Here is a 16444-nt window from a genome sequence, read left to right on the forward strand (position 1 = left end):
TATGTTCCCATTGCTATACCAGAATACTTGGGATAATCATCTTATAAAGAGAAAATGTTTATTTTAACTCAGTTTTGGAAGTTTTAGTTTATGTTCATTTGGCCTGATGCTTTGGGGCCTGTGGTGAACTGTATCAGGGTAGGAGCTTGTAGCAAAGGAAGCTTCTCATCTCATGGTGGCTGGGAAGCAAACAAAGAGGAAGGGGCTGAGGTCTCAGAATCCCCTGCAAGAGCATACTTCCAGGGACCAAACTTCCTTTCGCTAAGCTCTAGCTCCTGAACGTTCCACCACCTGCCAATAGAACCAACCAGTAGGCTGGTGGTGAACGAGCCTTTGACACATGGGTCTTTGGGGGACATTCCACATCCAAACTACAGCAGTGACTGTATACAAAAACCACTTGTTATTCTTGTCAGTGTACTAATACTCTAAAGCAAGAAAAAAAGCAAAATTATTTCCAGTCCTATCATCAGGTTATATTAGCCAAACTTTTAATTTTAGTAAAAATTCTTGTCTTTAAACCTATAAATACATTATTATTTAGGGCTTCTTTTTTTTTTTTTTTGGTACCGGGGATTGAACTCAGGTCCTTGCGCTTGCGCAAAGGGCTTCTTAACAAATATATAGAACTTTTAACAGTTTCACCTAAAATAGCAATTATTTGATATATCCTTATAGTGTAATTCAAAAGACCAAAAATTTCAAGCATTGACATTTTTATTTTTGTGAGCTGAATAAACAAAAGAAAAATGTTTATTTAGCTTTAAGGGTCCTAAAACAACTTGCTGATCAGTTTTGATAAAGTTTGGTAAAAGGCTTTAGTATTGAGGGGCATAGTTTCTTCTCTGCTAATAAATGTCTGTACTTTTGGAAATAACCTAAGTTATTCACAGAGGGTAAAAGATCTTCTTAACTATAGGTAGCAGATATTGTCAAACATCGACGAACATGTTACATAGTTTTCTGTCTGCTAGCTATTTGTACCAAGTTAGCATTCTTGGTACAAACAATAAAATCCATCTTTATACAGAAGAGGAAATCATTGGGAGAATATCAGCTGTCACACAGAACTGATAGGAAGGCCCAAAAACTATGCTCAAAAAGTAGATAAGAACTAAGGCAGGAAAAACACTAGAACTTCAGTGCAAGCTATTAGGGTCTGATTGGGACACATTACTGGCCTTGGCTTTGTCACATCATGAAATGCGATATTGCCACTGTGCCCTGCCACCAGTTGGGAAATGCCTTTGCTACCATGGATTCTGAATTCTCCTGATTTCTTACCATCTTCTGATTGAGGTCTCACGCTGGAGCATCTGCTTGCCTGAGCTACAACAGGAAAATCAGCCTTTCTTTGGCTTCTGTGGTAGAAAGCCAAGCCTTATCCCCAGCAATCTTATGGCAAAAACAGAAAAGATGCTTGAGTTCTAGGGAGCCCCATTAATGAATGCCCATAATTTATAGATGTGCTAAAAGATATGAGATTATTTAGTTGCTGTATTTATGCTATATTTAAAACCACATGAAAGTGTTTTTGGTTTTAAGCATGTTTTCTGAGAGCCAAGGAAGAAGAGAGAAAGCAAATACATTTGTGAGAAAAATAGAACTGATTGGATTTTGGTAGGTGATAGTAGGTATGGGGGAGTTTGAGGGATTGATGAAGGAACAGGAGAAATAAAAAATGGCACTCAGTTTTCTGGTTTGGGTGCTTGAGTTAATAGAGGTACTATTTATTGAGATGGGGACCACAACAAGAAATATCACAGGCATTGGGGACCACATGTGCTGGGGATGAGGATATGACATTCAAGAGATGAAGCATTTATAGTAAGCAGATGAAAATTTGGATATACAGTTTTGAAGCTAGATTAAAAATAGAGAATTTTGAGTCAGAGCCATATTGATAGGAGGTTAATCTTGGAATTGAATGGGACTTCCTAGAAAACTCTGTAAAATGAGCAAATAGCAGGATTTAGAATATAACCCATCATGGCTGTTTAAGAAATAGTCAATGATAAGGAACCTGTAAATGATGATGGGAAAATTTGCAAGATAATGTTATCTTCTCTACTTTGGCTTCATAAATTACATGTTTTGTCTAGGACAGTGGTTTTTCAGACATAAATGTGTATCAAAATGTCATCTGGGATGCTTACTAAAAATTTGGTTTCCTGGACCCACCTGCAGAAGAGTCCTATGTAGCACAGTGCAGAGTGGTAGTTATCATTTTTAGCAGGCATCCAAGATGGATGAGTTTTCAAATATGCTTTGAAAACACCTTTCTAGGAAACAATGTGAAATGGTTGATACAGCAGGCCTTTAGAATCAGACTTACCCTAGGGTCCTGGTTTTTACTACTTACGTTTGTGTGGCCATGAGTTGGTTAATTTAAGGTTTGTTTTCCCATCAGTGGTGGAGATATGATATATATCTTCTGTCACTTATAATTAGTACAAGGTTTATATGAGATATGCTACATTGAATTCCTGACAAAGGGAAGGAGCTCAGTAAATGCGAGTTGTCTTTTTGGCAGCTTCAAATACCCAGAATAGAGCTGAAAATCTAAAAGCCAGTGAGAAAGTAGAAGGAAATAGCTGTCATTTAGCCTCATGGATTATTCTTTGTAGGAGATCAGAGCCAACTGCTTTTTATCTTGAATGTAGAATTGTGTAAAATTAAGTTACTGACTTAATGGATTTCATTATCTAGTTTCTCCTAGCGGCCTTCAAGTCTGTAGACATTAAATTTGAGCAACATGATAGAGGCAAGGTTAAAGTGTGAAATTGAAGCTGAGAGAAATTTAATAGAGGGACAAATACCTCAGAAATCCTGAGGGCATCAATGTGTTATAATATAAAAACTAATACTCAAAATGATACTGCTAGATTGTCAAGAAAATATTAAATTATGTTTAAAAGACATTGCTTCAGAAGTTAAGGGAGTATATATTTTAGATTTCCATCACAATGACTAACATTTTAAGAAGTTTGGCACTTAAGGGAATAAACTTCTGCTGAGTGTGAAGCTCACATAGATAGTATGTTTTACTTGTCTTTCACAGTATTTTCACATTTATTTTTGGGTAAATAAATTTAGAAGACCTTATTTCCTGTTGGACTGGCATTTTGCTCTTCTTGACAATCTGTGTAAATAGGTGTCGCAGAAAGCACTGTGGAACAAATGTATAAATCATTATGGATAACCATGTAATGCTGAATTTTTCTCTGTCCAGAAGGGAAGCTGATGTGAAGGGAGAAGAAAAGGTCTTATTGTAGCCATGTTTGCCCATTTCATGTCTTAGACTGCTTGTCCCATACTGGTTAATAAGAAATATGGCCACTTTATGGTTATGGTTTTGCAAAAGCTATGCATTTCCTTTGATTCAACCTTTCTGGTTTCACATCCTATCCCATTTGGCTATTTGTATGATTTTTTATCCTCAAATACAAATAATCAACTGAACACTGTTAGGTGTTTTATCATTTTTACTTAAACATTATTAGCTTTTGTTCTACCAAGTTGGACCTGTCTTTGATAAGGTGAAATTTTCTTCTGTTATGTCTTTGACTACTGGCACTGTTCCTTTACTCATCTTCCAGAACACTCAGTTTTTTTATGTTGTGGTTTTGTCAGTCTTCTTTGTCTATCACATTCCCTTTTGTCCTTCTTCTTCCTTACTCTTTCTACCTGATGAAGTAGTTTTTCAAGTATATTTAATTTTCAACAATGTTCATTCTAATTTTTGATACTTCACTTCTAATTCATTATTATTACATTTTTTGTTTCCTTATACTTTCCCCCTTTTATTTTGCTGGCTTCATTTCAGTTTCTAGCTCAACCATTTCTCTTTGTATTTTGCTAAATTATTTCATCTTTAATCTCTTTAAAATTTGTGGTGTTGCTTTTTGATATATAAGAGGTACGAAAGCAATGTCTAAAGCTTACTTTGGGTTTTCCTAGTTTCCTTTTTTTTTTAATACCGGGGATTGAACTCAGATTCTTGAGCTTGTTGGGCAGGTGGCAGAACCACTGAGCTAAATCCCTGGCCCAAGTTTACTTATATTTTCTATATCTCAAGTGTTTTGTCTTTGATTCTGTAATACAGTGGTACCTCCGTGGTATCTGAAAAGAACTTATTCTTTTCACGATTCTGATCGAATTGGATGAGAACTGAATCAAATTCAATGGTCAGGTTCAATGTTGACCTTATGGGGAAACTTGATTTGATTCTCACCCAATTCAGTTTGCAACCAGAATTGTGGAATTAAGTTCGTGAATTAAGGCACTGTTATATTTTCCTGATACCTATGTTTACTTGTTTGCTTTTCCCTTTTATTCATCCTTAAACAACAATGTCTATGTTATTGGAAATGTTTACCGTAAGTTGGATTTATCACTTCTCTTTGGTTCTCCTCTTAGAAGAACGAAAAGATCTGATGATAAATGGCTTCATATCGTATTTCTGGAGGTTTTGTCTAAAGTGGATCTGATAGTCTTAAGTTAGAGTTCATCACCTGGTTTTGCTGTGTGATTATTTTATTCCTAGATAATCTAGCATAAGAAAGCCCCCTCTGCTTTGAAAATCAGTCTTTGTATTGCTGATTTTACATCTCTAGATGTAGACTCCAGGCCTTATGTTTTCCAATATATTCATCTAAGATTGATAAGAATTTTAGACCCAAATTGCAGATAGAAAGTATGGTTTTAGATCTGATGGACCTAATCAGTGGAACAGTTGAGCCCTTGTGCAGCAAGGAAGAGCCATTTTTCCAAGTCTGGTCTTGAAAATCCTTTTGCTCTGAGGGAGTTTAAGGAAATCTTTTAAAATTGTCCTAGTTGACCTAGATATTTTGCCTGAGATTACTTCCACTTTTTACAATGTGAATTAAATTCCTTTTTCAGTCCAATAGATCACTGATTAATATTTGCAAAGAACTTAAGGTTGTATAGTAGGTGTGTTTGTGCGTGTGTGGGTATCTATTACAGTAGGAAGGTGGGCAAGGGGTGATAAAAGTGTTACTAGCTTTTGTCTCAGCACACATATAGTTCTACCTGGCTTGCTTAAAGTGCTCAGTATAAATTTGTGTAATGTGTGAAAAAATGACTTAGTCTTCTTTGGGGATTTTTGAAGAACCAACCATACTTAACCATTTATTATTTGCTACTTTTCTCCACTATTCTTCTAGTTGTGTATTTTGCAAAATATGTTCTAGGGGTATCAGATTCATAAAATGATCTGTGAAAAAAGGGCTCCATGTACAAATAATTTTTGGAAATGCTGCATACTAAATCTTTCTCTCAGAGATTAATTCATTATGTAAGTATACTAAAGGCCCCCCAAAAGACATACCTGTATAACCTGGGCTAATAAAACTATTTAAAACAAAAAGCTTAATTTTAATTCAGCAGAAAGCTTCCCAAACTTATTTGATCACAGAAACCCATTGTGTTAGCTTCCATCGTTGAGACAAAATACCTGAGAATAATGACTTAAAGAAGGAAAAGTTTATTGTGGCTTATAGTTTCAGAGGTTGAAGTTTATGGTCATCTAGATTCATTTTTATGGGCCTAAAATGAGGCAGATGATCATGGTGGAGTGGGCATGGTGGAACAGAGCTGCTCACCTCATTTTAGCCAGGAAGTAGAGTGAGTGAGCCGGAGAGGAAGGGGCTGAGACATGTATAGTCTCCAAAGCCATTCACCCAAGCCCTGTTTCCTTCAGTCAGGCCCCACTTTCTAAGTTTCCATCACCTCCCAATAATGCCATCAGGTTATTAATCTATCAGTAGATGAATCCACTGATGAAGTTAGAGCCTTCATGATCCAATCACCTTCCAGAAGCCTCACATCCAAACAGATGAGGCTTTTGGGGGGACTTTTTAGATCCAAACTATAACACCTATCTTTTAATACCTCATAAAAAAACATTTTGGGAAATGCTATAATTTTTAAAGTATAGTGTTTTTGAACCTCATAGAATTTATTTTAGACTTTTCAACCAAATAAACTTTGAAGTTTTTAATTTGAATTTTTTCAGTTATCAGATACATAAATTTTGACTAAATGTAATTAGATTGTCCAGGTTTAAGTCAAGAATTTCTATATTTTATTTGACACTTGGAACGAGATTTTATCTTCATATTTTAAAAATGTATATTATTTTGGGCATTAAATTAGTTTATTTAAGAATAGGAAATATATGTTTTATGTTTTATTGATACACTAAGCTGAGAGAGCCCTTTACACCATGGTGTAGAAGCATTTTCATATTTCCCATGAGCTCAATAAGAGAGACAGTTTGATAGTCTTTACTCATGGCTTTAATATTGTGTGTTAACCTGGGAAATAAACCTATAGTTATGCAGAATTTCTACCAAAATGGTACAACTAGTCAGGCATGGTGGATATTGCGTGGTTGAGGCAGGAGGATTGTTAGTTTGAGGCCAGCTGGCACAACTTAGCAAGATACTGTCTCAAAATAAAAAAAACTAAAAAGGGCTGGGTATATAGATCAATACTCTCTGAATTTAATCCCAAGTACTGGGGCCGATGGGCAGAGGGAGGAAAGGTACAAATGAATGAAGTAGGAGAGTTGACTGATTTTATTTTGCTTTAGAGTATTAAATTGTTGCATTTGTACTTTGTCTTTAAGATAATAATTGATCAAAGTGCAAATCATCTTTCTTTCTTTCTTTTTTTTTCCTCTTGTGGTACTGGAGTTGAACCAGTGCCATTCTACCACTAAGCTACCCCCCACCTCCTTATTTTTAATTTTGAGACAGAGTGTTACTAAGAGAAAGGACTCAAACCTGCAGTCCTGTTGTCTCAGCCTCCCTTAGTGCTGGGATTACAGTTAAAACATCTTTCTTTCGACTCTATCCTATGAGAGTCAGTGTGCTTATTACTAGTTCCAGCTCTTCAATAACTGTTTAAGAAACATTTTTTTTATATAACTAATGCTTCTATATGCACTTTTTTACTCTTATCCATCCTAATACTTTGTTTCCCCTCTATATCTGTTTTATAACTAGTAGTTTTTTTGTTGTTGTTTTGCTTTTAACATTTAGAGTTTGTACCAAGTTAGGAGATCTTTTTTAAAAAGAAAAATTTGATTTAAAGAGCCTCTTTTCCCAATAGCTTCCTAAATCTAGTTTGTAATGAGTTTGTAGTGGATTGCCTAGTTCAAGTTTTTAGATTTTCCCTATATTCAAGGTCTTATTTTTAATACTTCTTTCTGAATAAAGCCATTATCACAGACCTTTTCCATTGGTTCCCTAAAATAATATTTTTGGATGTAGTTGTCCCCAAAACTGACATTTTTAGAATTAAAAATGATGTCTAGGAATATTATTTAGGTATTATATTACTAAAGCAGTATGAGCACACAATATTTTAAGAATTCATAGAAATCTAAATAAAAGGTAATGAAGCTTTTATGTTCAGTGTAGTAAATGAAATTCTGTTTTATCTTCAACAGACAAACAACAGAAAGGTGAATTTGCAATAGATGGCTACAATGTCAGAATGAATAGCACCCTTAGGAAGGATGGAAAGAAAGATTGCTGTTTTGAAATCTGTGCTCCTGATAAACGTGTCTATCAGGTTGGAGTTTTTATGTTGCCTTGAAATTAAGTTGATAAGATGTTCTGATTTCATTTACAGAGACATTAACATTTTGTTAAAATATCTCTCCCTGACATGTTAATAATAATAAAAAATACAGGTTTTGTACATTGAACATTCACGTAAGAGGAAATACACTTAAAAATTTGAGAGTAGTTCAAGTGATATCTTATTGAAAAAGATCAAATGAATATAATTTATCAATTATTCCACATGTAGCATTTTATATCTATCTTAAAAGAAGTATGTGATTTCCTAGAAGAATTACATAGCAGAAAGAGTAAAATTATCAAAGGAAAAATATTAGAGTGTTAATGCATATTGTATTGCTTAGAGGTGTGGGAGAAAATGAAGATAAAGACACGGATCAGCTCTGCAATTCAAGAGCTATCAGCTAGGCATCAATATGGAATGTATGTTTAATAAGTTTTAAATATCTGAGATTGCAGCTGAAAGCTAGTTAATTAAGTTGTCAGGTAGTGTGTTGGAATCTGACAAGAACATTTTTAAGAAAACTGTACCCAGCAGTCTAAAGAAATTCATGGGTGTCTTCTAATTGTCAAGGGCAAATTTTGTTCATCAGTTCTGTCTTTGACATTGATGAAGAGAAGCAGCTTTTTTTCCTGCACAGCTGCCAGCTGCTGATCAGAGTTTCAAATCCATCATCCTCTGCTTCAATTACATAAATTTGTCAAAATTAACTGTACATTATAAGAAGCATCCTTGCAAGGAAAGTACCACTAGACATGAAAAGAATTACTAATGGTCTTAAAGATAAGAATGCGACATACCTTACATTTTTACTGTGGTGATTTTTATTCTTATTGTTTGTTGGATTTTTTAATTATTATTCTTAGTTTACAGCAGCTTCTCCTAAAGATGCGGAAGAATGGGTGCAACAGCTGAAATTTGTATTGCAAGGTAAGAGCTTTGGTTGGACATGAAGTCACAATTTTTAAATACTAAATAACTGAGTAATTTTGCTTTTCATATACAAGGGCTTATTGACTTCTGTGAGAATAACCAAAGAACGTGACTGGTATTAATGGACACCATTCAGTTCTGATTTATAAAAGCATCTTTTTTTATAATTACCAGTTGGCAACTTTAAAATTCACACATTTACAGATCAATTTAAAAAATGTTTCAAATAAAGAATGTATCACAGACAGTATTACTATTACTTTGTAGGACTGTTTACTTAGGAAATAGAGTTTTTAAAGTCATTTGGAATCTTTTAAAGTTTACTTTGTGAAATATATTTTGTAGATATGGAATCTGATATTATTCCTGAGGATGATGATGGAAGAGGAGACGTGTATGATGATGTTGATCATCCTCTACCAATCAGCAGCCCACTAGCAAGTACTCAGCCAATAGATGAGGAAATATATGAGGAACTTCCAGGTATTTATTTTCTGTTGATTCATATAAAGATTTTAGGTTCTTTTTGTATGTGCGCCTGTGTCCATGCCTCTGTATGTGTGCGAACAATTTGTTGTCAGGCCGACAACTTGAGTAGAATATGGTGAGCTATTAAGAGCAAGGACAGGGCCGGGGATTTAGCTCAGTGGTTTCGCTGCCTACTGCGTAAGTGCAAGGGCCCAAGTTCGATCCCTGGTAACAACAACAAAAAAAAGAGCAAGGACAAAGAAAAACCTTCAAAGCTCTGTTTTGCAAAAAAGGTTCTGCTTGAAGTATTTCAAGTGAGTGGACGTACATTTATGAAAAGTGAATGGAATGTTAAAATGAAGCAGATACAATCCTAATCTCGTGGGACTTTTGGCTCATTAGCATTGTTTATGCTACATAATTTTTTAATTAAAAAATTGACTTGCCTTACAGTTTTTTCCACCAACTCACACATCATTTTTTATTTATACATCTTGGAACTTCCATTAACCAGAAGTTCCACGCACGCCCCATATGTCATCAACTTCTGCCTGTGTAGTCCTCCTTACTGTGCATTCATTGTCTGGGAGGAATGTTGTTGGGCTATAAACAAAAGCCTTTTGAGGCTAGGTCTTATTGATATTTTAGCATGAAACCCAAACATTTTCTTATTGTAAATTTTTGGGCTTGGGTTAGAGTTTACATGCTTCAGTGTTGCTAATTACTTATGGCTACTTTTGAGTTTTGAGAATCAATTTAAAGCAGAAAGATAAGCATCTAAAATTTAGGATTTTTAGAATATAACAACTTCAGGGAATTGCATTACTAATACACTAGGTTGAAATGAGCCTTTTCCTGGCTATTAGAAAATCTGTAGTTGGAGAAGAAAAGGGGAATATAAGCAGTGTAAGTGAGATTTAGCTAACATGTAGAGAGGCTGTTTTTCTCTGACGAGAAAAATTTAATGACAATATAAACCTTTAAAATGGACTTCAGAAATACTTACGATGTTCCAAATTAATGTCACTCTCAGAACAGTCAAGAAAGCATAGTAACTAGAACATGGACTTTAGAGTAAAAATTTTAAAATTTTGGGTGGTATCATTTTTTACTCAATGATCTTGTAAGTTAATTTCTTCATCTATAAAATGGAATGAAGTAATTCAGCACAGTGCTTGAATCATACAAGCTCACAATAAATAATAACATCATTATTATTTTTATTATCATGTGGTGAATTCTTCAAATGCTTATATGATGGTACAGTAATGGTTTTCTAGCCAGGTAATAATAATTGCAACTATTATAAACTCAAGATATAAAAACTGTGCATGGAGCCTATGAATTGTCTTTTACTACCTCAGAGGAAGATGATTAGTACAGTATAATTTTGTGGAGAATAATAGAACTGTGTATTTGTAGCCCTTTTTTTTGTGGTTTATCCTAAGAAAATGGCATCTCTCATAGCAGAGTAACCCTTAGGTAAGAAAGAATATTCTTTGGCTACTTGCTTTTAGTCACACCACATCATTAATAACAGTTATTTTAGTCTTTAAAATATTTGAAAGAACTCGTGAGAACATAGACTGATGTAAAATGGAAGAGTGTAGTACCTTTAAACATATTAGTACCATTACATTTTGTGTTGCATTACAATTGTTGAATTGACTATTAAGTTCTGTTTCTTCAATTTGACTATTGTGTCCCACCATCCAATGAAGAAAATAAGAATAAACATAAAATATTCAAGGTTATCTCCTTAACAAAGACCCAAGAAAGATCTGTAAGTAGCCTGACATTTAAAAAATATGAAACATCTTTCATTACAGATGTTCTTCTTCTTCATTCTTTTTTTTTTTTTGGCTGGAGGCCATATAATTGCTGAAAATACTGGTTACTCTTTAAACAGTGTTACTTCTTACTGTGGTACTAGGAGAAATTTAAGCTGCTATGGGATTTCTTTGTCCCAGCCTGCAATCCCCAGTTGCCGTACAGTGATTGAGCTTGATAGAGCCTGCAACTGTGCCCCTGGGAAGGGAGCTGTAGGCAGCTGTGGAATGTCTAGTGCTTCTTTCTTCCCCAGGGTAACTGAGAGCCACTTCAACATCTGTATGGTTCAGCAAGTTTGCAGTTTGAGCCAGCAGCTACAGAGGGGATTTTTCTAGTGAGGCCCTAAAGTTATCTCAGAGTTACAGGTTTTATTTACTTAAATATTGAAAATAGGAAAATAACTTTTTAAATTTAAAAATTGTCTTTCAGGATAAGAATTAAGCTTATTGCTTTTACTTTATGAAATTTGGATATACTTTTGAGATGAGGGTGATGAGAACAGTAGAAAGGAGCACACTTAGAAACTTTTGATATTTTTCCAGTTCTCTGTAAAGAACTATTTATCTCTGAATTCCCAGAATTAAATAATGCTGCCATTTCAACATAATTTTATGTCAATTACATATTATTGAAAAATAATCCTCTTAAATTGAGAGATGAGCCGTACAGATGTATTTGAAGAAAAATATAAACACTTAACATGCTACTTTAAATCACAAAGCTCTTTTCCTGAGAAAGTCAAGTTCTTACTTGTGTGTTTTTAATGTAATATAAAATGTCAATGTTTTAAGTCTCAAGAGTGGGAAGAAGAAAACATTGTTTAAAAATGATATTGGAAAATATCCCTTGAAAAAATGTTCATAATTCTATGGGAATATAAATAGTTTCATTGTAATTGTTTTTCAGTTAGAATATTCTAATTTATTACAGCACCTTCACTTTAATTTCTTGTTTATTAATTTTTAACTAACTTTATAAAAGAATAAGAATAAATTTCTAGATTTCTTTGTGTTTAGGGTATTTATGTGTATGTGCAGATGAGTTGGGAATGATGTTTCTGGGAAGTATTAAAGGTATTTGGCTTTTCTTCAAATACCCTAATGCTTTAGCATCTTTTATATTTTATTACTTATTAGCATAGGCCAGTCAGGTTTGCATACATTGTGCAATTACCATAGCATATTTTTGTTTGCCCATCTAATATATTAGTCAAAGTATATTAAACTATTTTACAGTAATGAGTTCATTTGGTTTAGCATAAATTTAGAATTTATTGCTCATTTTTTTCATTACAACTACAGAGGAACATTTTTGTCTGATTGTGAATCCTGAAGGCAAGAAACAGTACTTGGAAAATTGCTGCAGAAATCGACATAGCTCGCTCTTTCCTTCTAGTTACTATGTCACTTGATATTTTTTCCTTTAATGGTAGAAAATTGTGCAGAAACAATAACTGCAAAAAGATTTTTTTGGATGTAGAGTAAAATCAGCCTGAAAACAAGAATGGTAACTGCCCATCAGCCGAACTCTGCAGCTTTCAGGGAAATTCCACTTGAGATGTCTTCTGGTGAGTGGACTGGCAGAGAGAGGGCAACATAAAGCAGGAAGACCAATTTCTATTCCATTAAAGCTATTTTTTTAGAGTGAATTTTTTTTTTAATTGCAATGGCAGATTGAACTATTCTGGGCCAGAAAAGGATTTTTTAATCTTTTTTTTGTCATTCAATTATATTTAAATTTATTCAGTCCAACTATCTGCATCTAAAATGGAATGTAAAGTAAAATGCAGCTATAAATTTCTCAGTGAAACTATTATGTACCCATAAAAAAGAACAGTACTTAAATTTGAAATAGTTAAGTACTTTAGGTATTTGAGTACTTAAATTTGAAGTAGTTTCCAGCAGGTGAGCAAAAATGAAAACTTAAAAGGGGTTACAAACCTCCAAAATATATTTTAGCCTTATTTTCCTCCTAAGTAATTGTCACTCATAGTATAAAGTTAATAAAGGTAATAGAAATCCCACAATCTTTGGTTATTAGTATTGTTAGAGTGATGGTAGGTCTTCAAACAATTTTTTTTTTTCCTTTTTTAGGAATGCAATGGAAAAATGTCAGTTAACTTTCATCAAACCACATTATTCAACATTTCAAGATTGTTAGTCTAGGTAGCATTCTTTTTTCTTAAACTATGATACTGAATTATAAAGTCATTAAGTATGGTGATATTGTATCCTAACATATAATATTATAAATATTTTCCCCAAGTAGATAACTAGATTAGAATCATATGTTTGGAGAGTTTCAGCTCCAAACTCTGCTGAGAGGGTCATCTGAAGTTATAAAAAAAAAATAATGAAAACAGCCATAAATTAGGGTCATTGCTATTTGTTTGTATTATCTTTACTGAATGTAGGTATGTTTTTACTGTTCCTTATATTTCCTGTTTTAAAATATAATTTTGCCTATCATGTAGTGTTTCTGTACTTTGCCATTGGCATTTCAGACAATTTTGTTATGAGATGATTTGACGTATATTAAGACTTGAGGGCCAGGGATTTAGCTCAGTGGTTTCGCCGCCTGCTGTGCAGGCGCAAGGACCTGAGTTCGATCCCCGATACCAAAAAAAAAAAAAAAAGACTTGAAATACCAATGTATATTCAAAATATATATGTTCAGGTAGAGAGATAAAATGTCCCATTTTTGCAATTGGAACTGTATCAGAAAGAGAACAGAAAAGAAAGGTGGAGCATATAAGAAAGGATAGTAGACATAGAAATAGGTGAAATGTGCAAGCAACTTTACCTATCATTTAAAATAAACCTTGTTTTTTTAATTTAAAGAGATGAGACTGAATTTTAGCTGCCAATTAAAAAGTTAGCTGTGGCAAGGTGGAGGTGTGTGAAGGGGTTGAAGGCACACTAAGTGCTGTCCCATTGAGGAAGGAGAGGGGGTGATGATAGCCATTTAAAATTTCAAAGTAAGTAAAAAAATAAAAATGCAGTCCTAAGTTTCCTAAAGCAATAGAATGAAATAAAAGGTGACCACATAAAAATGTTTAAATCCCAAAGAAGGCAGGAAATAAGAAAACGGAGTAAAGAGAAAATATGATAAAGTAAGACATACTATAAAAGTAATTATAATAAATGTAACTTTATTAATTTATTAAAAGAGATGATCTCACTAGATTTTTTAATCTAGTGGTGTTCTTCTTAGAGGAGATATACCTGAAATCAACCACACAGAAAGTTTCGAAGTAAGGAAGTGGAAACAAATAATCTACACAATCATATCCAAAAAAAAGCGACTATAGCAGACAATATAGAATTTAAAGCATAAAGCATTGATAAGACTATATAATAACAAAGGTGATAAACCTTTAATATATCTAACTACATACCATTTATTAATATAAAAAATTTTAATTGACAAATCCTCAGTCATAATGAGATTTTTAACACACCACTTTTAGAAACTGGTAGACCAAGGAGCCAAAAAACTGTGAGGTTATGGAAGAGTTAAACCACAAAATTAGTAAACCTAATCTAATAAATCTAAAAAGATATAAGCCATCATCACAAATAGTAAATAGTTTATTTAGTACACAGAATAATCATTGAAACTGACTATATAAAATTTACAATTGAAATCCCAACAAATTTCAATGAATCTTTATCATACAGACTATATTCTTTAAAATGAAATTTCATTAGGTGCTGGCAGTATTACAATAGTTAAAAATACCCCAATATCCCTATGTTTGGAGGCTGAAAAATAAACTCCTGAATAGCTCATGAGTTAAAAGAAGAGATAACAATTCTCTGAAAGAGAATTAAAATAGTACAGATAAAAACTTGTGGTTTTGAGCTTTAAACTATATTTGGTGCATATGGTGTTGAATAAAATAAGTGAGAGAATTAATCACTGAAGAACAGGAGACATGAGGATCTGAAAAAAAGGCGATAAGTATAATTGGATGAGTACAGTCAAAAGGAAAATTAAGAGAAAAAGGCTTTATGAATAAAGATCAGATTTTTAAAAAGAATTCGATAGAATTATTAGTAATTGTTGATGGTTTAGATTACTTAGCCCTTGAATTCTAAATTTTCAGATTCACATATTTATATTAGGAAGAACACAAGTTAAAAATTCTGAACCAGAAGGTAAGTAAATATTAACCACTCTAATCAGACAAAAATGCTGACATTGATAAAGCAAGAAGAAATAATATGCTAATAGAACTGGGCTATTAAGATTTTTCCTGAGAACCTTAGATGAAGAATCTTAACACCGTGCCAGAAGATCAGATATTCACAACTGCAGGTTTTGTGTCTATGTACAACTGAGTGCTTTATCATTTACCACCAAGAAATCTCAACAATTAGTTTAAAGGCACAGCTTCTAACTACCTTCATATCAGACTTCTTAACTCTGATCATCATTCTGCAGATATAATTCCCCTCCCATGTAGAATGTAAACAGATCATAGCCAGCTTTTGCTTTTCATTCCTCCACTTCTCAAGAAGGTAGACTATGATAAAGTTTGAAGTAGCTTCACAAGAATGTATTGCTTTCTTAGGTCCCGGGAAACTAATGTTCTCTCTCTCTCTCTTTCCTCCTCCTCCTCCTCCTCCCTCCCTCCCTCCTGCCTTCCACCCTCCCTCTGTCCCTTCCCCCTGTCCCCCCACCACATGAACATATATCTACCGAGGCAGACTGCAGCAGGAGAGTATCAAGCTTCACTATTTTTGCAGATAGGTCAGCTGGGAATATCAACTTCCTAAGAGTACTTGGCTGCTTACTTTAAAGCAATGATTAATAAGAATGGACAAGTTCAACAAAATGTCAGTGATAAATATAAGCACTCTTCATATCTGGCCTCAGAAAGTACTGCCATTGAGTAGTACAAAGCTTTCAACAAAGTGGGAAGAAATCCAATCTAAATTAAGCTTAAGTGAAATTTTACCTTGATTTTGTTTCAAAGAAAACATTCTTTTATAGATTTGTTCCTCTTTATTAGAACTTAGTTAGAATTCTTATAAAGAAATAACAACTCCTTATAGCTACTTATCCTTTAGCCCTTTTGTTTCTTATGACAGAAGTTGAGATTAAGGCAGAAAATGTTTCTTATAGAATAACAACAAAATTCAGTTGCGGAGTCTGAGTGGCATTTTTGAGCACTTTTTGGAACCAGATCCAAGCCTCCTGTCTCTTTGTCTGGGCCTCTCTGCACATTCTTGATCCCAGTGTATGGAACAACAGCTTAACTCTGCTTTTTTATTTATTTGTTTTTTGGGTTTTTGTGGGTTTTTTTGGTACCGGGGATCGAACTCGGGTCCTTGTGCGCTTGCGCAGCAGCCGGCAAAACCACTGAGCTAAATCCCCGGCCCATTTCAACTTTTTTTTTTTTTTTTTTGTACCGGGGATTGAACTTGGGTCCTTGTGCTTGCACAGCAGGCGGCGAAACCACTGAGCTAAATCCCCGGCCCAACTCTGCTTTTTTAAACATATACTTCTTTGGGAGAGATGTCTTCATTCCCCATCTCTTTGTCTTTTCACACTTTAACCTCTGACACTTTGGTTTTCTGTCCTGACCCCTCAT

General features: G+C 34.0%; 1 protein-coding gene across 3 annotated transcripts in view; it reads left to right on the forward strand.

Moving 5' to 3' along the window:
- Skap2 (src kinase associated phosphoprotein 2) overlaps positions 1 to 16444 on the forward strand; it is a 310376-nt gene that overhangs the window by 252160 nt on the left and 41772 nt on the right. For all 3 annotated transcript variants that reach the window (XM_087206614.1, XM_013070279.3, XM_087206613.1), the window contains 3 exons: positions 7478 to 7602; positions 8481 to 8544; positions 8893 to 9030. In XM_087206614.1, coding sequence (XP_087062740.1) covers positions 7525 to 7602; positions 8481 to 8544; positions 8893 to 9030 — 280 coding nt within the window. In that variant the 5' untranslated portion in view covers positions 7478 to 7524. The remainder of the gene's footprint in view (positions 1 to 7477; positions 7603 to 8480; positions 8545 to 8892; positions 9031 to 16444) is intronic.

This window comes from Heterocephalus glaber, unplaced genomic scaffold (genome assembly GCF_053883595.1).
Source record: "Heterocephalus glaber isolate CG9 unplaced genomic scaffold, H.glaber_assembly_v1.0 deba00000676, whole genome shotgun sequence".
Taxonomy (NCBI): domain Eukaryota; kingdom Metazoa; phylum Chordata; class Mammalia; order Rodentia; family Bathyergidae; genus Heterocephalus; species Heterocephalus glaber.